This window comes from Tursiops truncatus, chromosome 2, assembly GCF_011762595.2.
Source record: "Tursiops truncatus isolate mTurTru1 chromosome 2, mTurTru1.mat.Y, whole genome shotgun sequence".
Lineage (NCBI taxonomy): Eukaryota > Metazoa > Chordata > Mammalia > Artiodactyla > Delphinidae > Tursiops > Tursiops truncatus.
Window position 1 is genome coordinate 26,815,114 of NC_047035.1, and position 24,343 is coordinate 26,839,456.

At 44.2% G+C, this 24,343-nt stretch overlaps 1 protein-coding gene across 5 annotated transcripts in view; it reads right to left on the reverse strand.

The window, feature by feature from the left end:
- The window catches only part of IFT43 (intraflagellar transport 43), an 88,097-nt gene that overhangs the window by 37,071 nt on the left and 26,683 nt on the right, over positions 1 to 24,343 (reverse strand). For all 5 annotated transcript variants that reach the window (XM_019920665.3, XM_019920654.3, XM_073800216.1 and 2 more), the window contains one exon: positions 18,330 to 18,394. In XM_019920665.3, coding sequence (XP_019776224.1) covers positions 18,330 to 18,394 — 65 coding nt within the window. The remainder of the gene's footprint in view (positions 1 to 18,329; positions 18,395 to 24,343) is intronic.

Here is a 24,343-nt window from a genome sequence, read left to right on the forward strand (position 1 = left end):
ACCTCAACCCAAAGAGTTCACATGACCTGTGCCAAGGTCATAGGGCGGGTGGGTGGCAGGGGGACTAGCACACAGGCAGATATCCCAACTCCTAACACGTGCATGGGGAAGGGGGGGCCCTAAAGAAGGAGGGTGAGTGGAGATGGGTTCAGGAATGGCCTCCAGGGCAGATGCCCGCCCGCATTCCACGCGCACTTGGAGCTCCCGGCTCTGGGCCGAGAGCCTCCCGGACAACTCTGCCCTCGGCCTTGGAAGGAATCATGGCCTAAACCCGTAACGAGAACTGGCCCCCGAGCTGGCTGCCTGGGAATGGGTCCAGTTCTTGGAGGGCACGGCAGGCTTAGAAGCAACAGTCATTTCCAATGCCTAATTGAACTTAATGATGAGCCTAATTAGGCCTTTTAACGGCGGGACTGGCATGGCTTTGGCTCGCGTCCCGACAGGCAGGCTGCGTCCTTTACGCTCACCTTCCCCTCTGGCCAGGAGGCTGGCTGCCCGGAGCCAGCTCTGCAGGCAGCTGGCTGGGGAGGCTGAGAGGCCGAGGTCAGGCATTAACCCCCTGCTGCGCTGCCCACAAGGGAACAAGACGGCCCTCGGGAACACCCGCCGAGGCTCCACCCAGTGCAAAGGCCCTCTGCCAGGGCTCCAGGGCACAAAACAGAAGGTGGCGAGGCACAAAGTACAGGAACGTGACCCCGCGGTCAGACTCACCTGGGTTCAAATTCTGCTTGCTACTTACTAGCTGTGTAAGCATGAGCAGGTGAGTTAGCCTTTCTGAACTTGCCTCCTCATCTGCTAGCGAGAATAATACCACCACCTACCTCATGGGGGTGTTCTGAGGATAAAGTAAGACAACTGTGCTTAGCACAGCACCCAGCACAAAAGCCACATTAAATGGTGTGTGTGTGTGTGTGTGTGTGTGTGTGTGTGTGTGTGTGTGTGTGTTTTCCCATCCATACAACAAGAGGGCTGGGCAAGACATGTGGGCTGTCCATACGTGGTTCTGCAGTGTGGCCCCAGAAGATGGAATCTGGATCAGAGGATGGAGCTGCAAATTTCCTAAAGATGAACTGTTTAGGAAACATCGCAGAGCGGGGAGGTTGTGTGTATGTATATATGTATATATGGGTACACACATATAAATACACACACATATAATCCTCCCTCCATATCCATGGGTTCTGTATCTGTAGATTCAACCAACCACAGATTGAAAATATTTGAAAAAAAAAAATCTCAAAAAGCTAACCTTTAATTTGCTACACTCCGGCAACTCTTTATATAGCACTTACAATGTATTTACAACTATTCACATTTAAGTTGTATTAAGTATCATAAGTAATCCAGAGATGATTTAAAGTATACGGGAGGATGCGTGTAGGTTATATGCAGATACTGTGCCATTTTGAGCATTGACGATTTTTGTATCCAGGGGTGTCCTGGAACCAATCCCCCTTGGATACTGAGGGACAACTACATATATATATTTCTGTAAGTATATCTATCGTGTAAAAATATGTTATATATCTACTGTTGGTAAAAGATACCAATGAGGGACTTCCCTGGTGGCGCAGTGGTTAAGAATCAGCCTGCCAATGCAGGGGACACGGGTTCGATCCCTGGTCTGGGAAGATCCCACATGCCGTGGAGCAACTAAGTCCGTGCGCCACAACTACTGAGCCTGCACTCTACAACCAGCGAGCCACAACTACTGAGCCCACGTGCCACAACCACTGAAGCCTATGCACCTAGAGCCCATGCTCCGCAACAAGAGAAGCCACCACAATAAGAAGCCTGTGCACCACAACGAAGAGTAGCCCCCGCTCACCGCAACTAAAGAAAGCCCGTGTGCAGCAACAAAGACCCAAAGCAGCCAAAAATAATAAGTAAATAAATTTATTAAAAAAAAGTACTAATGAACTGTTATGAGTAGTTACTTCTAGAGAGATGACTAGGATTGGAGGAGATGGTAGTTTCAGACAAATCTAGCCTCATATCTTGTTTGAATTTTTATATCATTAAAGTGTCTTTGGTTTGCTTGTACAACTAAAACAGACTTTATAAAAAATATAAATGTTTCCATTGAATTCCCCAGCAATAGAGGGGGTTCAGGCAGACCCCAGACCAGCACTTGTAGAGACACCAGAATTTGACAGGAGATTAGACAGAAACTTCTAGTTTCAAGACCTCTGCACTAAGTGATAATCCAGAGAGACAAAGGAATATTCCATAGGATGCTGTGCTTTTAGGCTGGTGACATTTAAAGGATACTTCTGTGGGCCTGTCAGTTCCTTCCTGACCCTCCTCCTTTACAATCCTACCCCTGGTTCCCAGAAAGAACCAGCTCCAGGCATAGGAAAATTTGCACCTCTGCCAAACTAGAAACTGGAAAGGGCTAAAAGTCAAAGCCTTCGCAGGACACACTAAGAACCCATTCTAGAACCACTCCTGGCTTTCAATCACAAAAATAAAACTCAAGCTAGTCAAGGAAAGCTGAAGGCCTGCAGGGGAGCTGGGAGCAGGCTCTGGATGAGGTGGGGATCGGAGCCCGTACTTTGCAGTCTTTGGCAGCCCTTGTGACAGGTCTCCCCTCAGACAACTTGGGAGCAGTACTGCTGACTTCGGTCCTAAAAACACAGCTCCTGTGTGCTGTGTAGCCTTGGGCCTCAGCTGTCCTCTCCCTGGTGCACAAGCATAGGCAACAAGTTCATCTCAAGTCACTGCATGTGCCCCTCCCCATCTCCCTGGGCATCTGGTGCTCACCTCTGCTCCAGGGAGGGACTGACCAGGGCCACTTGTCAGGAAGACTGCTCCACTTTTCAGAGAGGGAAGGGAAGTATCCAAATGCTACCCCACATGGGGCTTACGGGAAAAGACTGCTATCGCCTTCAATTGGGAGGCACTTGACAGAATTGTAAGATTCCAATTATTTCATATTTAGTCATTTGCATAAGTAAATTGGTTCTGTGACACTAGACTAGCCATCCAGGGCCCTAAACTGCAATGAATATAATGTAGAACATCACTTTTATCAATCCAGATGTAAATGCATGAAAATGCCCCTCCCCCAATCCTCAGTGGGAAAAAGGTTGATGCATGCTTCCTATCTCTTCCCTAGCCTATGGAATCCATATGTACCATATCTGGAGCCTTTATGATACTTTCCAAAGAGTCATGTTATGGTTATTACATGAATAAATACTGCAAGTCTCCTTTTACAGCCTGGGAAAATATCAATATCATACCTTTCATCTGCTCATAATTACTTTCATTGAGATAGGAAATTCTGGAGTACTATGCAGCCCTTAAAAATGAGGCAGTTCTTACCATATGACCCAGCAATCCCACTACTGGGCAGAGAGAACCATAATTCAAAAAGACACATGCACCCCAATGTTCACTGCAGCACTATTTACAATAGCCAGGTCATGGAAGCAACTTAAATGCCCATCGACAGATGAATGGATAAAGAAGATGTGGTACATATATACAATGGAATATTACTCAGCCATAAAAAGGAACGAAATTGGGTCATTTGTAGAGACGTGGATGGACCTAGAGACTGTCATACAGAATGAAGTAAGTCACAAAGAGAAAAACAAATATCATATATTAATGCATATATGTGGAATCTAGAAAAATGGTACAGATGAACCAGTTTGCAAGGCAGAAATAGAGACACAGATGTAGAGAACAAACGTATGGACACCAAGGGGGGAAAGTGGTGGTGGTGGGATGAACTGGGAGATTGGGATTGACATATATACATTAATATGTATAAAATAGATAACTAATAAGAATCTGCTGTATAAAAAATAAATAAAATAAAATTCAAAAATAAATAAAGAAATGAGGCAGTTCTACTCTGTATTGAGATTCTGAAAGATCACCAAGAAATACTGTAATATGATAAAAGAAAAATGCAGAATAGATATGCTACCATTTATGCTGGGGTGGGTAGTAAAAGAATACATTAACTTATATTTTTTGTAAAGGCATAGAGTATCTTTGGGAGGAACTCAAAAAAACTGGTGAACAGTGGTTGCCTCCAAGAATCTGGGTGCCTGGGAGGAAGAAGAAAGGGAGAGAGAAACTTCCATTTTATATCCCAGCCTTTTTTGTGTTTTGAATTCTATACTATGATTTTTAAAAATTTGTTTAAAATAAATAAAAGTAAAAATTCACTAAGAGTTTTAATGTCTCAAAAGATGACATGAAGTCATACAATGTCTAAAATGTAAGGATTTGTATTGTCTCCGTATCCTCCTCTTTCTCACAATCCTCTTCAGGAAATGATTCACCTTTCTCAAACTTAGTTACGTTTGAGCTTTAAGGTCAAATAGACCTTACTCCATAAAAAGGCAGAATACCGTCATTCCAAAAAGGGCTTCTGTCTGCCAAAGATAGACCTGGGGGCACGTGCTAGTCAAGGGGCAGTGCTCTGTCCACATGTCCGCAGAATCAACAAATGCTCACCTTCACCTCTGCCCGTGCAGGGTGACTTGCAGTAAATACCTTACGGCTGAGGACACTTTGGGGCTGAGTAGGAAAGGACAGCTCAGCTGAGTCCTGCCATCATCTGACCCTTATTCTCATTCCTCCCTACCTAATAGCTACCAACACAAGTGTCTGAAGACAGGAAGGGTGTAAGGATCAAATGAGCTCAACAAATCACACGCTCTCCCTGTTCCGTGGGGTCAATTATTTTTCACTAGTTATTTCAATTGTACACAGTTTTGGTATTATTTATTTTGTCCTCAGATCCTACTGAATGTAAATGACTTACAGTGATAAACAACACAATTAAATTCCAATTTTCTAAAAAAGAAAACCCAAACAAACAAACCAAAAACAACCCTGTGAATTCTCTAAGTTCACTAAAGTAAAAACTTCTCTAGCTCTTTCTCTACCATCTTTCCATCCAGGCTCTGAACATAACTTGAGAGCAAAGCAAGAAATTCCTCTCTGGGGAGCCAACACAGAACAAACAAATGTAAGATGTACATTAAAAAGATATGCTGTTAGATGACATGATACTATACATAGAAAATCCTAAAGATACCACCAGAAAACTACTAGAGCTAATCAATGAATTTGGTAAAGTAGCAGGATACAAAATTAATGCACAGAAATCTCTTGCATTCCTATACACTAACAACGAAAAATCAGAAAGAGAAATTAAGGAAACATTCCCATTTACCACTGCAACAAAAAGAATAAAATGCCTAGGAATAAACCCACCTAAGGAGACAAAAGACCTGTATGCAGAAAACTATAAGACACTGATGAAAGAAATTAAAGATGATACAAACAGACTGAGAGATACACCATGTTCTTGGATTGGAAGAATCAACACTGTGAAAATGACTATACTACCCAAAGCAATCTACAGATTCAATGCAATCCTTATCAAATTACCAATGGCATTTTTCACAGAATTAGAACAAGAAATTTCAAAATTTGTATGGAAACACGAAAGATCTCAAATAGCCAAAGCAATCTTGAGAAAGAAAAATGGAGCTGGAGGAATCAGGCTCCCTGACTTCAGACTATACTACAAAGCTAGAGTAATCAAGGCAGTACGGTACTGGCACAAAAAGAGAAATACAGATCAATGGGACAGGATAGAAAGCCCAGAGATAAACCCACACACATATGGTCACCTTATCTTTGACAGAGGAGGCAAGAATATACAGTGGAGAAAAGACAGCCTCTTCAATAAATGGTGCTGGGAAAACTGGACAGCTACATGTAAAAGAATGAAATCAGAACAATTCCTAACACCATACACAAAAGTAAACTCAAAATGGATTAACGACCTAAATGTAGGGCCAGACACTATAAAACTCTTGGAGGAAAACATAGGCAGAACACTATGACATAAATCACAGCAAGATCCTTCTTGACCCACCTCCTAGAGTAATGGAAATAAAAACAAAAATAAACAAATGGGACCTAATGAAACTTAGCCTTTGCACAGCAAAGGAACCCATAAACAAGACCAAAAGACAACCCTCAGAATGGGAGAAGATATTTGCAAATGAAGCAACTGACAAAGGATTAATCTCCAAAATATACAAGCAGCTCATGCAGTTCAATATCAAAAAACAAACAACCCAATCCAAAAATGGGCAGAAGACCTAAACAGATATTTCTCCAAAGAAGACATACAGATTGCCAACAAACACATGAAAAGATGTTCAACGTCGCTAATCATTAGAGAAATGCAAATCAAAACTACAATGAGGTATCACCTCACAACGGTCAGAATGGCCATCACCAAAAAATCTAGAAATGATAAATGCTGGAGAGGGTGTGGAGAAAAGGGAACCCTCCTGCACTGTTGGTGGGGATGTAAATTGATACAACCACTATAGAGAACAGTATGGAGGTTCCCTAAAAAACTAAAAATAGAACTACCATATGACCCAGCAATCCCACTACTGGGCATATACCCTGAAAAAACCATAATTCAAAAAGATACATGTACCACAATGTTCATTGAAGCACTATTTACAATAGCCAGGACATGGAAGCAACCTAAATGTCCATCGACAGATGAATGGATAAAGCAGATGTGGTACATATATATACAATGGAATATTACTCAGCCAAAAAAACCCCGAAATTGAGTTATTTGTAGTGAGGTGGATGGACCTAGAGTCTGTCATACACAGTGAAGTAAGTCAGAAAGAGAAAAACAAATACCACATGCTGATGCACATATATAGAATCTAAAAAAATGGTACTGATGAACCTGGTGGCAGGGCAAAAATAAAGACGCAGACGTAGAGAACAGACTTGAGGACACGGGCGGGGGAAGGGGAAGCTGGGACGAAGTGAGAGAGTAGCACTGACATATGTACACTACCAAATGTAAAACAGCTAGCTAGTGGGAAGCTGCTGCATAGCACAGGGAGATCAGCTTGGTCCTTTGTGACCACCTAGAGGGGTGGGATAGGGAGGGTGGGAGGGAGGCTCAAGAAGGAGGGGATATATGGGGATATATGTATACATATAGCTGTTTCATTTTGTTGTACAGCAGAGACTAACACAACATTGTAAAGCAATTATACTCCAATAAAAAAGATACGTTGTTGCTTGGCCCTGAAGCCACCTTTTCTGAATCTGTTTGGTCTTGGAAGCCACGTGGAGGAAAAGCACATATGCAAGCAGGAGCAATGATGATAAAGTTGAGACAGAGATTCAAGCAGGGGGCTCTCATGGGCATCTCCAAAAGCCACAGAAACAGGGACATGGTGCCCAAGCCCTGGGCACATTTGTTGGAAATGGATGCACAATAAACTACCTAAGACCTTCCCTGCTCAACCATCTCACATGCAACCGCCTCATCTGATTTCATCCAATACTGGACACTCATCTCTGATACCTGACCAGCCTCGCTGAGAACTAAATAACTGCTCACCCATGATGCCCAGGACCCCTGCCATGTCATACCAATTCTGGGATCTTTGTGGCTCAGGGCAGCATGTGGAAAATAAATTCTCAATACTTCAACAAAATCATACATACTGATGAAAATCTGAAGGTCAAGGACTCAGGGACACCTGGTCCCTTTTTAATTACTGGAGCTCTGTAAGAAATGTCCAAAAGTCACTCAATCATCAGATATGTACTGAACACCTATATGTGTCAAGTACTACAGACCGAGAAGCAAACGGTATAGACAAAAATCTCTTGCAAAGTAACTATTTGCTGTTAAGTAATGGAAATGCAAAGGTAGCTACAGCTCTCAAACAGTTCAGTAAAAAGTAAAAACAAAAAAATAGAGAATAAGCCACATGCAGTGAAACATTGTCAGAAGGATGTTTTGTTGTATTATTCTCAAACTTTTCCATAGGTTTGAAATTTTTCAAAATAAAAAGACTGGAGCGGGCAAAAGGCAGGATTATAGGTATAATAAGTTGTATTTCAGGCAACCAAATAGTCGATGAGAGAAAGTTCCTTATGAAAGAATTTCTGTTAATAAGTGAGAATTAGAAAATCACCACTTGGGCTTCCCTGGTGGCGCAGTGGTTGAGAATCCGCCTGCGGATGCAGAGGACACGGGTTCGAGCCCTGGTCCGGGAAGATCCCACATGCCTCAGAGCAACTAAGCCCGTGCGCCACAACTACTGAGCCTGTGCTTTAGAACCCACGAGCCACAACTACTGAGCCCGCGTGCCACAACTACTGAAGCCAGCGTGCCGAGAGCCCCTGCTCCACACCAAGAGAATCCACCGCAATGAGAAGCACGCGCACCGCAACGAAGAGTAGCCCCCACTTGCGGCAACTAGAGAAAGCCTTTGCGCAGCAACGAAGATCCTGCACGGCCCCAAAATAAATAAATTAAATAAATTAGTTTTTAAAAAAAATCTTTTTTTTTTAAAAAAAGAAAATCACCACTTGACACCCTTTAATGAAATCATGGCTCTAGGCAACAATCATCAATGGATGCTTCAACCAGCAGGCAGGAGTCTGGTGGGGAACTAACATGGAGGCCACACCCCTGACCCCCAGGATCAATCACAGCCTCACTTAAAGTGGAACCCCGGACACCTGTGCCTATGGATGCGCTACAGTGGGATGTACACAGCACTGCCTCCAAAGTACTCCTGCCAAGATTGCGAGTCTGCGTCTAACCCCCAGCTGATCTAGATGTAACCCCCAGCTTCACAGGGAACATGAGCGCCAAAGGAACAAGTTAGAAACCTTAACTAGGAAGCAATAGGCCAAATCCAGAATGTGGGACACTCTACAGGACAAGTTTCTCAAAAAAACCAATGACATGGGAGAAAAAAGAGGTGGGTGTGGGGTAGGGAAGGCTGCAGAATGAAAGAGACCAAAGATGACTAAATACAGGTGCAGACCTTGATTTGCTCTTTTTATAATCAACTATAAAAAGACATCTTTGAGACAATGGAAGTACTTGAATATGATCTGGCCATCAGATGACATTAAGGAATCATTATTAATTTTGATAGGCATGATAATGGAATGATGGTTAATAAACAAAAACAGTCCCTATCAGTTAACAAAAATTATCTTCAGCAGGAAAGGAAGGAGGGAGGAGGTCAATGACATTTTAATACGTTGTCAAGCTCCTCTACTCATCCTTGGCCTCATAAAGGATAAAGGATTTTACACACCCATAGGTACACCTTCTTAAGATGAAATAACTATATACCCTTATATATATCTAACCCAGCACTTCCCCATCTTTTTCAAGACTTGGGGCACTTAAAAATAACAGCTGTATGGAAAACTGGGGTGCACGGATGAGACTGCTGGTGGCTACTGGTGACAGCCTGGAGGCCTTGGCAGCTCTAAGCCTGGCCCAAAAGGTCCAAGGACAGAGCACCCACATCCTGGTACACCTGCACTCACAGTGCAGCACACAGCACATCAGTGGGCAAGCTCTGGTTAACCTATCCTCTGTGACATCTTTCTAAGAAACTGACTTCTAAGGAGATGGACAGCCTATAACAGAGCTGCTTTAAAGAGGACAAAACGTGTCTGCAACTGTGCTTACAGATCTAGGAGCCTGGCAGCTCTGAATTTTTGCCTTTTACACTTTTGTAGCCTAATAAGAATTAACTACTCGTGGCTAACAAGAAGGTAAAGAGACTCTGGTATGACAATGACACAGAGGGAGAGGGCAGAAGCCCTTTAGTATTCTTGGAACATCTATGCCATTAAAAAAAAAAAAAAAAAAAGCAAGAGGGAAAGAGAGAAGGAGGAGGGAAGGGGGCAACCTCAGGACCAGCACACGGCTGTTCTACCGCCATCTTGATGCCCTTGACACGTGCAGATGGTGTGGAAGTGGCTGGCACCAGAACAGCCCATGAGAAGGAATGAGCGGCCTACGGAGATTTATGTGAGGAGAGTGAGATGGACAAGGTAAAATTGTCAGGAGGAGTTGTTAGAAAGTAAAATATATTGTGACAATTCCACTCCTGCCGTTCATCAATAAGCTGACAGATCATTTAGTGTCAATTAGGAGTGATAGATGGACAAGTCCCCATGATCCTGGGCCAAAATTAATGGCTGGGAGGGAGAGGGTGATTGAAAATGACGGCTGACATTGAGAGCAAAGTCCTGAAAGTCCCCGAGGGGCCATTACTTACCTCATTCCCTTGCAGATCAAGGCAGGGACAAACCCCAAAACAGACACTTTGAGACAAAACTTAATCAGACTACCTTTCCTTCCTCCCTTTCCCAAGTCTGGTTGACTCTCGTTCAGCTCTATTCCCCACCGACTACAAGTGCCCCACCTCAGACAACTTTGGAGCCAAGGCCAGCCTGGCTCCAAGATGGAATCTTTGGCATAGCTATGACTGTGGTGCCAAGAGAGGGGACAGGATCCCAGGTCCCAGGCCATTCCTGAATACAGCCGTTTCCTGTGGCTCGGGGTGAGTATTTGGGTTCCAGCAGTCAACGGCTCTAGCCAGTGAGGTGGGTGACACATGTCCTGCTCTCTATCTTGGGCAGTGTTATGCAAACAAAACAAAGGCATCCCAGAAACTCACATCCCTGGTTGAGGGCTCCTCAGGCAGATCTGTAAACAGCCCGCCTACTTCCCACTGGTGACAATGTAGACCTCGGTGAGCCTCACTTTCCTCCTCCCTCCCTTGTAGAGGGGTACCTACCTTAGAAACTAAAACCTACCCAATAGGGTTGGTGTATTGCACATATAAGGTGTAGCTATGGACTGAATGTGTGTGGCTCCCCAAATTCCTATGCTGAAACCTTAACCTCCAATGCGATGGTGTTTGAAGGTGGGGACTTTGGGAACAAATTATGGTTAGATGAGGTCATGCGGGTGGAACCCCCATGATGGGATTAGTGCCCTCATAAAATGAGGAAGAGACAGAAGATCTCCCTGTGTGTGCACAGAAGGAAGGCCACATGAACCCAGCCCCTAGATTTCTAGCCTCCAGAACTGCGAGAAATAAATGCTTGTTGTTTAAACCATCTTTTCTATGATATTGTTATAACAGCCTGAACTGGCTGAGACAGGTATCTAGTACAGTACCACTATTATCATTCCAAAAGAATTTAAGGTGAGAACAATATTTTTAGTGTGAATTCTCTGCTCTAACCAGACTGACAGTGTGGTTACTGCTCCCCACCCCCCAACACTTATGCCTACACCAATCCTTGAACCAAAATGCTCTCCTCACAGTGCTCTTTGCCCATCAGAATTCCTCCAGCTTGACCCCCATCTCCTCCGCAAGGGGCTCCCTGACCACTGCGAATACTCTCCTCTGACGGCACAATACCAGGGTTGGCCACTCCGTTAGTTTCTCACTTATGATGTGCTCCTTCTGCCGATCCTGACTTTTGTGAATGAGAATGCCTCATCTCCCTAATTGGAATCAAAGCTCTTGCAGGGCAGGAAGCACAGAGCTCCCCTGGGGCACCTGCAAATAGCAGGAGCTCACGTTCTCCAGCCTTCACGGGGCAGACCCTCAATCCAGCCCAACAATCACCTCTCTGACCGCTAGTTGGCCCCCTTTCCTCTTTGTTTCAAATGTGTTCTACTTGCCTCCAGATGCCAGCTCTCCTTTGCTCCAATAAGCTCAACACTGTTTGCCTTCCCACTTTGAAAAAAGAAGAAGAAAAAAAAAAAACGCAGGCCAATTCAAAATGGCCTCTTCCCCCAATTCCCTACTCCCCTCAGCCTTTTTTGATAACTTACCAGCCTTTCCAAGCTCCCTCCTGTCCTGGAGGAAAAATGTCCCTGCCTCTTCCTGTCCGAGGTTAATTAGTCTCTCTCGGAAGGTCTTATCCTATGTCTCCAGGATCCTACTCCTTCACACCCCCCTATTTCATCTGTAATCACTCTTTCCCCAGGTTTATCACACACATGAATCTCAACACAGACTCCCCCTTCCAAATACCGCCCCACCTCTTTCCTTTCCCTCTCAGAGTAGGAGCCTGTACCACTGTCTCCATTTCCTCACTTCCACCTTCCTCTTCAACCCTCTGTAATCGGCTTTTGTCCCAACACAAATCACTGTGATCACTTCCTCAAAGGCCCCTAGTAACCTCCAAACAGCCAAATCCAAGGTTCTGTCCTTGTCTTCTATTTGTACGTATGGCTCAAACTGTAACTGCTTTTTGACCTTTCTTCTGGACTCCCACACCATGGAGATGATCTGCATGGACCGCCACCGCCCCCAAGTCAGGTCTCTCCTCCTGCCTTCTCCATGTGATGGCACCACTACCCAACCAGTCACCGAAGCCAGGCACCTTGCAGTGGACCGTCAACTCCACCCTCTGCCCTGCATCCAACTAATGGCACTTCTCTTAAGTCTACCCCCAAGATGTCTCCAAATCTCTCCTGTCCATGCTCACACACATTGCCCCAGTTCAGGCTCTTATCACCCTTCACACAGAGCATCATCTCCCCAACAGGTCTCCCAGCCGTCTAGAGCGCCATGTGCCACACCGACACAGTAAGTGACCAACCAAACTACTGACCTCATCACTCATGTGTTCAATAAATAGTCACTGAGTGCTCATCATGGACTGGCACTGTTTGAGGCACTGGGGGTATGTGAACAAGGGTGTGTCTCCTCTCACGGAGCTTACAGGAGAGTAGAGAGAAAAAGACAATACGTGTATGTGCACGTGTGTGTGTATGGATATATGTAAGGTGGTGAAACCTACAGCAGGAGATGGGGAACACGGACTGATGAGGGGTGCTATTCTGTATAAAGTGAGGTCAGGTGGAGCCTGGGAAGCCATGGTAAAGACTGGGGGGTTTACTTTGGGGTGGGGGTGGGGGATGCCCCTGGAGGGTTCTGAGCAGACAAACGTGAAATGACCTCACCTATGTTCTAAAGAGGTCACTCTGGCTCTTGCAGATAAGACTAAGGGAGGCGAGGGTGAAGGGGGAGGCCAGTCAGGAGAGCCTGGCCTGAGTCAGCACCAGGAACGACGCTGGCTGGAGCACTGGCCGCGCAGACGACAGGTGTGTTTCAACTGTGACTGAACAGGTTTGCTGACAGACTGAACCTGAGTGGACATGGAGGAGTCCAGGACGACCCCAAAGTTCAGCGTCTGAGTGACAGGGAAGGTGGAGCCCATTTATGGAGACCTGAGGGGCCTTGGGGAGGTGCAGATTGGGAGACGGGGTGGAAGGGGTGGAAATGAAGAGGACCGATTTGGACGTGTTAGGATTGAGTTGCACATTCAGGTGGAAAGGTCATGTGGACAGCTAGATGCTCAGGGGAGGGACTGGGCTGGAGATACAAACTCTGGGGTTATCAGTATACAGGTGATAGGAAAACGCCCGAGAAGGGATGGAGAGCATGCCGAGAGCGAGCGTCGACAGAGGAGAGGTGGCTGGAGGACGAGCCCTGGGCATGCCGACAGACACTGAGGGGTCAGGACCAGGCGGCAGACCGAGGAGCCAAGCAAGGGGATCCCTTGAAAAGTAACACCGGAAATGGAAGAGCACTCCCTCCCAGGGAAAATGGATCTGATCTGGAAAAATCTTTAATATATTCATCGAGGAATTAACACTTGAGATTCTCTTTCTTTTTCTCTAAGAAGCAGATATAGGATTTGACTCATTTCCATATTTCAAAATAAATTCCAGATAATATAAACACTAGAATCCCCTAATAACTTAGAAAAGTAGGGCTCCTCAATTAGCCTCTCACTAGCATACTTCAAAGTCACCTTCTTCTTAGTTAACACGAAAAAGCGGTGTTATGTTCACCAAAGGAACAGTGTGGCGCTTAAACAGCATATGGCATATATGGCATATAAATAGAAAGACCACCAGAACAGAATAACGAGTCCAAAAGCAGACCCAAGTACATACAAAGATACAGACTATGGAAAAGGTGGCTTCTAAATTCACTGGAGAAAGATGCATTTTCAAATGAATGGTGCTGGGACAACAGTCATTTAGAAAAAAGATAAAACTAGATCTGCACCTCATACTGTACACTGGAATTAATTCCACATGGATCAGAGATCTAAATTTTAAAATGTACATTTATGTATCAATGTTTCCTTAGGTCTTTCTCCCAAGGCAATAGAATTAAAAACGAAAATAAACAAATGGGACCTAATCAAACTTACAAGCTTTTGCACAGCAGAGGAAACCATAAACAAAACGAAAAGACAACCTATAGAATGGGAGAAAATATTTGCAAACGACGCAACCAACAGGGCTTAATTTCCAAAACATACAAACAGCTCATACAACTTGACAACAAAAAAAACAAACAACCCATCGAAAAATGGGCAGAAGACCTAAAGAGACATTTCTCCAAAGAAGAAATACAGATGGCCAATAGGTACATGAAAGATGCTCAACATTGCTAATTATTAGAGAAGTGCAAATCAGAACTACCATGAGGTATCACCTCACACTGGTCAGAATGACCATCATTAAAAAGTCTACAAATCACAAATGCTGGAGAGGGTGTGGAGAAAAGGGAACCCTCCTACACTGCTGGTGCGAATGTAAGTTGGTGCAGCTACTGTGTAAAACAGTGTGGAGGTTCCTCAGAAAACTAAAAATAGAACTACCATATGATCCAGCAATCCCACTCCTGGGTATATATCCAGACAAAACTCTAAATCAAAAAGATACAGGCACCCCTATGTTCCTAGCAGCACTATGCACAATAGCCATGACATGGAAACAATCTAAATGTCCATCAACAGATGAATGGGTAAAGATAATGGATAAATGCCATTTGCAGCAACATGGATGTAACTAGAGATTATCATACTAAGCAAAGCCAGAAGGAGAAGGACAAACACCATATGATATCACTTATATGTGGAATCTAAAATACGACACAAATGAAGCTATCTAGGAAACAGAAACAGAATCAGAGCCATAGAGAACAGACTGGTGGTTGCCAATGGGGAGGGGGTTGGGGAGGGGAGGACTGTGAGTGTGGGATTAGCAGATGCCAGCTGGTATATATAGGATGGATAAACAACAAGGTCCTACTGCATAGCACAGGGAACTGTATTCAATATCCTGTGATAAAACCATAATGGAAAAGAATTTGAAAAAGAATGCATGTATGTATAACTGAGGCACTTTGCTGTACAGAAGTAATTAACACAACATTGTAAATCAACTCTACTTCAAAAACAACAACAAAAATAAATAAATAAAATGTAGACTTAGCGTGTGGTCGTGTTCCAATAAAACATGATATATAAAAACAGGTGGTTGTGCACTTACAGTCACCTGATCAATGACAAAGGAGGCAAGAGTATACAATGGAGAAAAGACAATCTCTTCAACAAGTGGTGCTGGGAGAGCTGGACAGCTACATGTAAAAGAATGAAATTACAACATTCTCTAATACCATACACAAAAATAAACTCAAAATGGATTAAAGACCTAAATGTGAGACCAGATACTATAAAACAACTTGAGGAAAACATAGGCAGAACACTCTTTGACATAAATTGCAGCAATATTTTTTTTTGATCCTCTCCTAAAGTAAAGGAAATAAAAGCAAAAATAAATAAATGGGACCTAATTAAATTTAAAAGCTTTTTCACAGCAAAGGAAACCATTGACAAAATGAAAAGACAACCTTCTGAATGGGAGAAAATATTTGCAAATGATATGACCAATAAGGGGTTAATATCCAACATATATAAACAGCTCACACAACTCAACATCAAAAAAAACCAAACAACTTGATTAAAAAATGGGCGGAAGAACTGAATAGACATTTTTCCAAAGAGGAAATGCAGAGAGCCACCAGGCACATGAAAAGATGCTCAGCATCGCTAACCATCAGGGAAATGCAAATCAAAACCACAAGGAGATATCACCTTACACCTGTCAGAATGGCTATCATCAAAAAGAATACAAATAACAACTGTTAGCAAGGATGTGGAGAAAGGGACCCCTTATACAGTGTTGGTGGGAATATAAATTGATGCAGCCACTGTGGAAAACAGTATGGAGGTTTCTCAAAAAACTAAAAATAGAACTACCATATGACCCAGCAATGACACTCCTGGGTATATATCCAAAACAAACAAAACAAAACAAAAACACTAATTTGAAAAGATACAAGTACCCCAATTTTTTTAGCAGCATTATTTACAATTGCTAAGATATGGAAGCAACCTAAATGTCCATCAACAGGTGAATGGATTAAGAAGTGGTGTATATTCCTTAAAAAACTACAAATAGAACTACCATAAGAAGTGGTGTATAGAGATACAAGGGAATAGTACTCAGCCATTAAAAAAATGAACAAAACTTTGCTGTTTGTAGCAACATAGATAGACTTGGAGGGCATTAGGCTAAGTGAAATAAGTCAGACAGAGAAAGACAAATACTGTATGATATCACTTCTATGTGGAATCTAAAAAATACAAGAAACTAGTAAATATAACAAAAAAGAAGCAGACTCACAGAGAACAAACTAGTGGTTACCAGTGGGGAATGAGGGTGGGGAGGGGCAATATAGGGTGGGGGAGTGCGAGGTAAAACTGCTGGGTGTAAGACAGGCTCAAGGATGTATTGTACAACAAGAAGGGGAATATAGCCAATATTCTGTAATAACTATAAATGGAAAGTAACCTTTAAAAATTGTATAAAAGCAGGTGGCTGGCCTGTGGGCCACAGTTTGCTGAATCTTAACATATAGAAACAAATAGGGATCCATTTTAAATTTATATATACATGCTTATTTTTTGCAAAAAGAAGTACAGGAAGGATAAAACAGAAACTAATAAAGAAGTTACCCATGGGAGATGGATGGGAATGAGGTAGAAAGAATAAGGATGGGAGTGAGATATCTCTGAGTATATCTTTCTATACCATTCTGATACAATAAAAAGTACACAATATCACCTGTTCTTGCCAAAAACATTTAACTTGAATCTGATCATGAGGAATCAATCAGAGAAATCTAGAATGTGAGACGCTCTACAAGACAACTGACCTGGATTCTTCAAAAAAGTCAATATACTGGGTGGAGGTGTAGTAGGGCGAAGGGGAGCTGGAATTATTTTAGAGACTAAAAGAGCCTAAAAAGAGACAGAACTACCAACATAATGTGTGAATTCTCATTGGATCCTGGAACTACAGAAGAGATTTTGGGGAAAACTGGGGAAATTTAAATATATACTATATTTTAAATATTATTAAATCTTTATGAAATTTCTTAGATGTGATCATTATATGTGATTATTTAGAGAATGTCCTTAATCTTCAGAGATGCATGTTGGAATATTAAGAGGTGAAATATCATGATGACTGCAGCTTATTTTCAGATGATTCAGGGGAGAAAAAAAGGGTGTATGCACGTGTGTGTGTGTGTGTGTGTGTGTGTGTGTGTGTGTGTTTAGAGCTGGGGAGTGGAAGGGAGGAGGAAGGGGGGAAAACTGGAAAAAAATATTTTCGATAGTGCTATTTTGAAGGTAACAACTGCTGAAGGAAATTCTGAACAAAAGTAATGACTCTTCTTTGAGAAAAAGAAATTCCTTCCCTGAGTTTATCGTTGGCCATCACACTGGTGTAGTAAACGTATATACATACATACATGTATATTGGTTTACCTTTCGTCTGAGACTTACTACAAGGGATTAAAGACCAAAATGATTTGTAATCCAGCAGTAACTAACAGGCAAGTCCATTCTGTTTAGAAAGTAACTTTAAGAGCTTCCCTGGTGGCACAGTGGTTGAGAGTCCGCCTGCTCATGCAGGGGACACAGGTTCGTGCCCCGGTCCGGGAAGATCCCACATGCCGCGGAGCAGCTGGGCCCGTGAGCCATGGCCGCTGAGCCTGTGCTCCGCAACGGGAGAGCCCACAACAGTGAGAAGCCCGCGTACCGGAAAAAAAAAAAAAAAAAAAAAAGAAAGTAACTTTAAGAAAAACACAGAATGTTAGAATACGGAGGAACTTTGAAAACATGCCAAGTGAAAGAAGCCAGTCATAAAGGACCACGTAACATATGATTCCATTTACATGAAATGTCCAGAATAGGCAAATCAGAGAGACAGAAAACAGGTTGGTGGTTGCCTGGGGCTGGGGAGGTTGCAGGGGGACACAGGCAGTGACTACTAATGGGTATGGCGTTTCTTTAGGGGGTAATAAAAATGTTCTAAAAGTGATTGTGGTGATGACACTACAGCTCTGAAAATATACTAAGAACAGCTGAATTGTACCTTTCAAAGGGGTGAATTGTAAGGTATATGAATTACATCTCAGTAAAGCGGTTATAAAAAATAAAAGAACAACACAGGAGCACAGTGTCCCCTGCCCGCCCCCCGCCCCCGCCCCCCACCCCCCACCCCGTGACCTGCCAGCACTCACTTGGAAGCCTTCATGGAGTCATCTGCCCAGCCTCCTTGCCTGCGTGGTGGCTTGGGAGGGGGAGCCTGCAAGGGAAGAGACGTCAACAAAACAGTCACCCAAGACCAGCGTTCAAGCACACAGGGCTGAGGTTAAGGTAACCTAAACCAACCTTCTGAAACCTTCAAATGCAAATACAATACTATGAAACCTGGGTGCTTTCGTACCCTTCTGGAGGACAATCTGGCAACGTCTACTGAAAACCTTAGAAATGCTCACACTTTTTGAGCCAGCAATTCTAACCCCAGGAATTTATCCCAAGGAAATAATCAGAGAGAAACACAATGTCATTTTTGAATATAATGAATAACTGGATGTCAATAAGGAATTTAAGTAAATCACGGAATACACATGTGAAAATACTATGCAATAATAAAAAACTGTATTAAAAAGGAATTAATGATATGAGAAAGTTCAACATGTGCTAACTTTTTAAAACATGTTCAAAATAGTAGCTATATGCTTCACTAACACAGAACATGTAGCGTTAATCAGCTATCAGTGCATGAATGAGAGGATCCAGTGAAAGAATTATGGCGATTCCTTTTTCCTTCTTTATGCTGTTGTGCATTTTCCAATTCCTTTTTACCGTCAATTTATATCACTTTTATAAAAAGAAAAGTAATAAAATAAAAATATAAGAGAGAGGCTTGCTTCAAAGACACAAACTCAAGTGGTGGGTTAAAAAGCTACTCAAGTTATTTGGGCAGGAAGCATTCACCTGCAATAGATACATCCACAAACCCAAGTGCAGGAATTCTTGTAACTATTTTTGATTTTGTGGGCCGCACAGTCTCTGTTGCAGCTACTCAACTCTGAAGCTGCAGGGCGATCAAACCACAGACAAGAAGTAAACACCTGGGTGTAATGTGTTCCAATAAAACTTTACAGAGACAAGCAGTGGGCCAAATTTGGCGGGAAGTATTCTGCAGACTCCTGCGCTAAAATCACTGTAATGCCCTTTCAATCTGTTGCTTAAAACCTAGCTTGCAGCTTTCTAAGAAAACATTCCCTCAATATGGTGAAATACCTTTTAACTTTTGATATTTCTATTTTACACCAAGATGTGTTTCCTTTCCTGCTTCTCTGGTAGCACCCCAGCCTGCCAAGGACATGTTCCATCTAGAGACGGAGTCTTTCTGCGGGATGAAGCAGAAACTATTGGAAAGGCCTGATGGAGGAGAAGGCAAGTCCTGGAAAGCCTGCATCCAACTTAGCTCCTGGGAAACCTAAGTAGTACTTTAGAGAAAACAAACTTGAGTAATGAGGTTCTGTACTCTCAGAAACAACAAAAATGTAGAAGTAGAAAACGCACTATTGCTTGTCTCTCTCGGGGGGAACCCAAAGAAGATGAACGAAGAGATCCCCACCATTAATTCCCAGTCCATGCATCCTTTTTTAGTATCCCTGCCACACACAATCACCGGTCCCCAGGCTGGACGGAGAAGCCTTCCATCCCAGGACCCCTCTTCCCTTAGACACAGGTGACTGAACCAGGGCTGCACCAGTCAGAGCCAGTCACAACCAATCAAGTTCTCTGTCCCAGGAATCTGGAACTGAAGCTCAGAGGTTAGGCTGCTCAGACAGCACTGAGTGTTGGAACTATAAGGACCAGCTGGAATCAGAATAAGCCCAAACTACCACAAGCCAAAGTTGTGTATAAGCAGAGACCAAGAACGTTGTCTTGTTCAGCTCTTACCATGTGGAAGGCATTGCAAATGCTAAAGAGATTGGAACTGAACCATATCGGGCCCCTACAGGAGGTTTTAAACGAATCTGGCCCACAGCTTTCTTCCCTATGCTTTTGCAGATAACATCCCACTTTCCTTTACCCAAGGGTAGGACCATCTTGTGACAATGTGCATTCCTGAATTTGGAGGTCACAACTAGGAACTGCATATTTGGTTTGGCCATACAGTGGTTTTTGTCTGTTTTTAAATTTAAACTACCATTCTAAAAATTGTAAGATTTCCACACAAAACAGGACTCTCCGGCTTCTCTCGGAAAACTGGAAACTCTAGCAATGCTGGGGCTGAGAAGCAGCCGCCCTCTGGTGACTGGACACGTGCATTCTAGCTCGCCACGGCCCCCACCCGCTCTGTCTCTCTCCTTCCTGCTGAAGTCAGGTGCCAGTTGACATCTATTACGATGGCGGTTGTGCTGTTGTTTCTCTTCCAGTACAGAATTCTCTCTTGCTTCCTAGACCTACTGGAAGTGGGAAAATGAAAGCTATGTCAGATGTTTTGACAAAAATGGGAACAAGCATATTTCTTGGGTGGAAGTGAGATCTTTTCTTACCACGTCAGTGTGCACACTGCAGGTATGCCTGTGTCTAACCCCCAGTCCCACTTCACTCACCCAGGTGCCCTGCCTAGCCCCTGTGGCATCTGAGTGTGTGGCCCTGGAACTAGCTTCTCAGAGCTGGGATCCCCTGTTGTCTGCTCTTTGCTCTGGGTGTTGGACAGAATAAACCCACGTGAAATCCGTGTTGCCATGGTGTCAGGAGGCCCAGGCCTATTTGGCACTTTTCCACTGATAGTCTACAAGAAGAAGGGAAGGGGTCTGGTGGCCTTGGCAAGGTTCCTCAACCTGTGTGTCCTGACCCCACCTCTGCTTTCTGCCATGGGGTGTAGGTGACAAGGGGGACAGGAGGGGACTTCCCTGGTGGCGCGGTGGTTAAGAATCCGCCTGCCAATGCAGGGGACTTGGGTTCAATTCTTGGTCCAGGAAGATCCCACGTGATGTAGAGCAACTAAGCCCGTGCACCACAACTACTGAGCCTGCGCTCTAGAGCCCACGAGCCACAACTACTGAAGCCCGTGCGCCTAGAGCCCGTGCTGCGCAACAAGAGAAACCACTGCAATGAGAAGCCCGCGAACCATATCGAAGAGTAGCTCCTGCTTGCCGCAACCAGAGAAAGCCCGCACACAGCAACAAAGACCCAACGCAGCAAAAAAAAAAAAAAAGGTGGTGGTGGACAAGAGGAGCAGGGATTGAACTGGGGAGGGATTGTGAAAGATTAGGCATCGTGGAAAAGGAGCATAAGTGACATAAATTTAGGTCAAAACTCACTCCTTTGAGTAACCACTGAGCTGTTGAGGGATTAAATTAGTGACTATATGGTAAATGCTTAGAGCAGTGCCTGGCACATAACAAGTACTATATCTTTACTGTTAGCAGCAGCAGCAGCATCACTAATGTCAATATTTGAAAGGTTAGGCCACGTGTAATAACATATACTGTACCATTTGGAAAAGAGGGGGAATAAAGACTCCTCTGAGCCTGGCCTGAGCTGTCATTTTGACTACTGATGCATCATATGGTTAATAAAGTTCCCTAAGATTCCAAACCCCCAAATGATCTGCTTTCTCTTCTTTAACCACAAACCCCAGAAAGTCACAGCTATTGGAAGGATGAGTGAGAATCCCTTCGGCCTAGACGTAACACAAAGACACTTCTTTTCTCATCTTCTTTCCACTCCGAAACAGTGCCAGCTGCTAAATTAGGACAGCAGCTTCGAAACAGAAAGACCACCACACAAGAGTCACTCCTCCGCAGCCGAAGAATTTAACAAGTAGTCCCCAAATCAAAGGGGCTTTTGCACTAATAACTGAAGACTTCCGGAGTTGACATAATGTTGTAAAAACCGTATAGGCTGCTTTTCCTTGAGATCACCTGGGAGAGGAAGAGTTACAAAGTACTTCTCCGCACCAAATGGGGCAGGGTTATAGTGGCCTTCCCTGCTCCCCACTGGGAGTCCTGGCCAACCTCTGAGAGAGCACTGAGGTGGCCGGGAGATGGGGGGCGGGCAGAACTCAGCTCTCTGCAAGGTAGGGCTTGGGTGTTTGGCGGGAGATGTCTCTCCTGATGGGGAATCCTTATGGTCATGATTTAATACTCTGAGTCCTAGGATAAGAAATTCTTCGTTGTTTTTTTTTTAATAAATACTCCCCACTATGAGTCTTGTTACGGGCACACACAAATACCCTGTCTCCGGGCTTCCCTGGTGGCGCAGTGGTTGAGAGTCTGCCTGCCGATGCAGGGGCCACGGGTTCGTGCCCTGGTCTGGGAAGATCCCACATGCCGTGGAGCGGCTGGGACCGTGAGCCGTGGCTGCTGAGCCTGCACGTCTGGAGCCTGTGCTCCGCAACGGGAGAGGCCACAGCGGTGAGAGGCCCACGTACCGCAAAAAAAAAACCAAAACAAAAAACACAAATACCCTGTCTCCATGAGACAGATGTAATTAACCATTATTACCAAGTGACAAAGGCTTCTCCCCAGAATTCAACTTTGTTCCTATGTGGGGAGCTGAGCACTGTCCTACATGCATCAGGTGAGTTAGAAAAAGCAGAAGACGTCATCCCTGTCCTCAAATGATACCCCGGGTCCAATGAGGCTGGAAAGAGGCAGAATTCAGGGTGTATCAGGTCTGTATGAAATCTATGTGATGGACATTGGGCTTAATCTGAAAACGCCAAAGCCACACTGGAGTGGGGAGGTAGGTATCAGGGATGGAGGAACTGACAGTCCTTCCAGCGAGAGGCTGCATCAGGGTCCAAAGGTGAAGCTGAGGAGGAATCCCTCAGCCCTGGGGCAGTTCCACTAAACTCTGCAGTTTTCTCGTCACCTTTGGTGGTTTTTATTGGGCCACACTCTCCTGGGGCATCATTCAGACAGCGCTCTGACAAGCGTGCATACGTTTGCAAGGCCTGACTGAAGGCTACACAGAATCGTACCAGCGTGGGAAGTGCTGAGGACGAGGAGGTTGACGGAAGCTTTATGGAATAAGTGGGGCTGGCCCTGGATTGGAAAGATAAGCAGAAATGTAAAGGAAAAGCAGTCCAGAAGCAACCAGATGCAAGGTGCAGTGACACCAGGATAGCACATAACACTCAGGCTGTAGCAAATGCTGTTCACTGATCACTGTACTGGTCAGGGTCCAAGGTCCTCAGCACCTATCACTGTACAACGCAGGCTGGAAGCGAAAGCTGATGCAACTTGATCACAATGGAGTAGTTTAAAATTAGGTGCAAATGATCTTTGCAACGTAAGCGGGTGACTGGTTTTTCACAATACAATTTCAAAGGTCTGGTGGGTTCTTTTGCATGGACAGTCCAGCCCCTGAATATCTGGCTGCTCTCCCTAAGAGCTATGACGACGTCATCGAGACACCTGTTAGCACAGTTTCAGAAAGAGCGCCGCGGCCCTCCCCCCACGACGACGTGAAACACAGGACACACTCTAGACCAAGACCCTGCTGTTGCTCCTTTTAGAATCAGCTGCCAGAATTGCTGTGCTCTCCCTGCCTGTGGTGACAGATCAGATGCTGGGCAGCTCTGGGAGCATGAATGCCCTCCCCAGCTCACTGTCAGAGCCCAGTCCTCACAGAAAGTGCTGAGAAGTTGTCACCCTTCATTACGGACCCCACCATTTGGGCCAGGGGTCCTTCCCTCTCCTGCCCACCAGGTGTGGGTAGGACAAGAGGAGACATGAATGTGTGAGTTATTATTTCTCAAATCTTGTGCGTCTGGGTTCTCTGTGTAATGACCTGGGCATTTAAAGAAAAAGGAATTTACTCTTGCTCCATCCTTGAAACTAGAAACTTAGTCTAAGACAGCTGTGGCTTTTTTTTTCACCGAGCCCACCAACTCCACAATCCTCCTTGACCAAGCACCTGGGAAGACATTACCCATCTGTATGAGGTATGACTCTGGAAGAAATCTGTTTCCTATCCCTGTGTTAGGAAGGAGGGAAAAACAAACAAACAAACAAACAAACCCAAATGGGTGAGAGAGAGTAGAGCTCGAATGATCTTAAAAGCCAGAAAGAAGAGAGGACCTAGACCTAGAATTCAAAAGTCCTGGCTTATCCTTTAAATAAGGCATGGCCCCAAGACATCTGCTGGGAAAACGATTTCCAATTTTGGTAGATTTACCGCCAGGTAACATTACCCAAACTTGTTTTTAAAAAAGAAA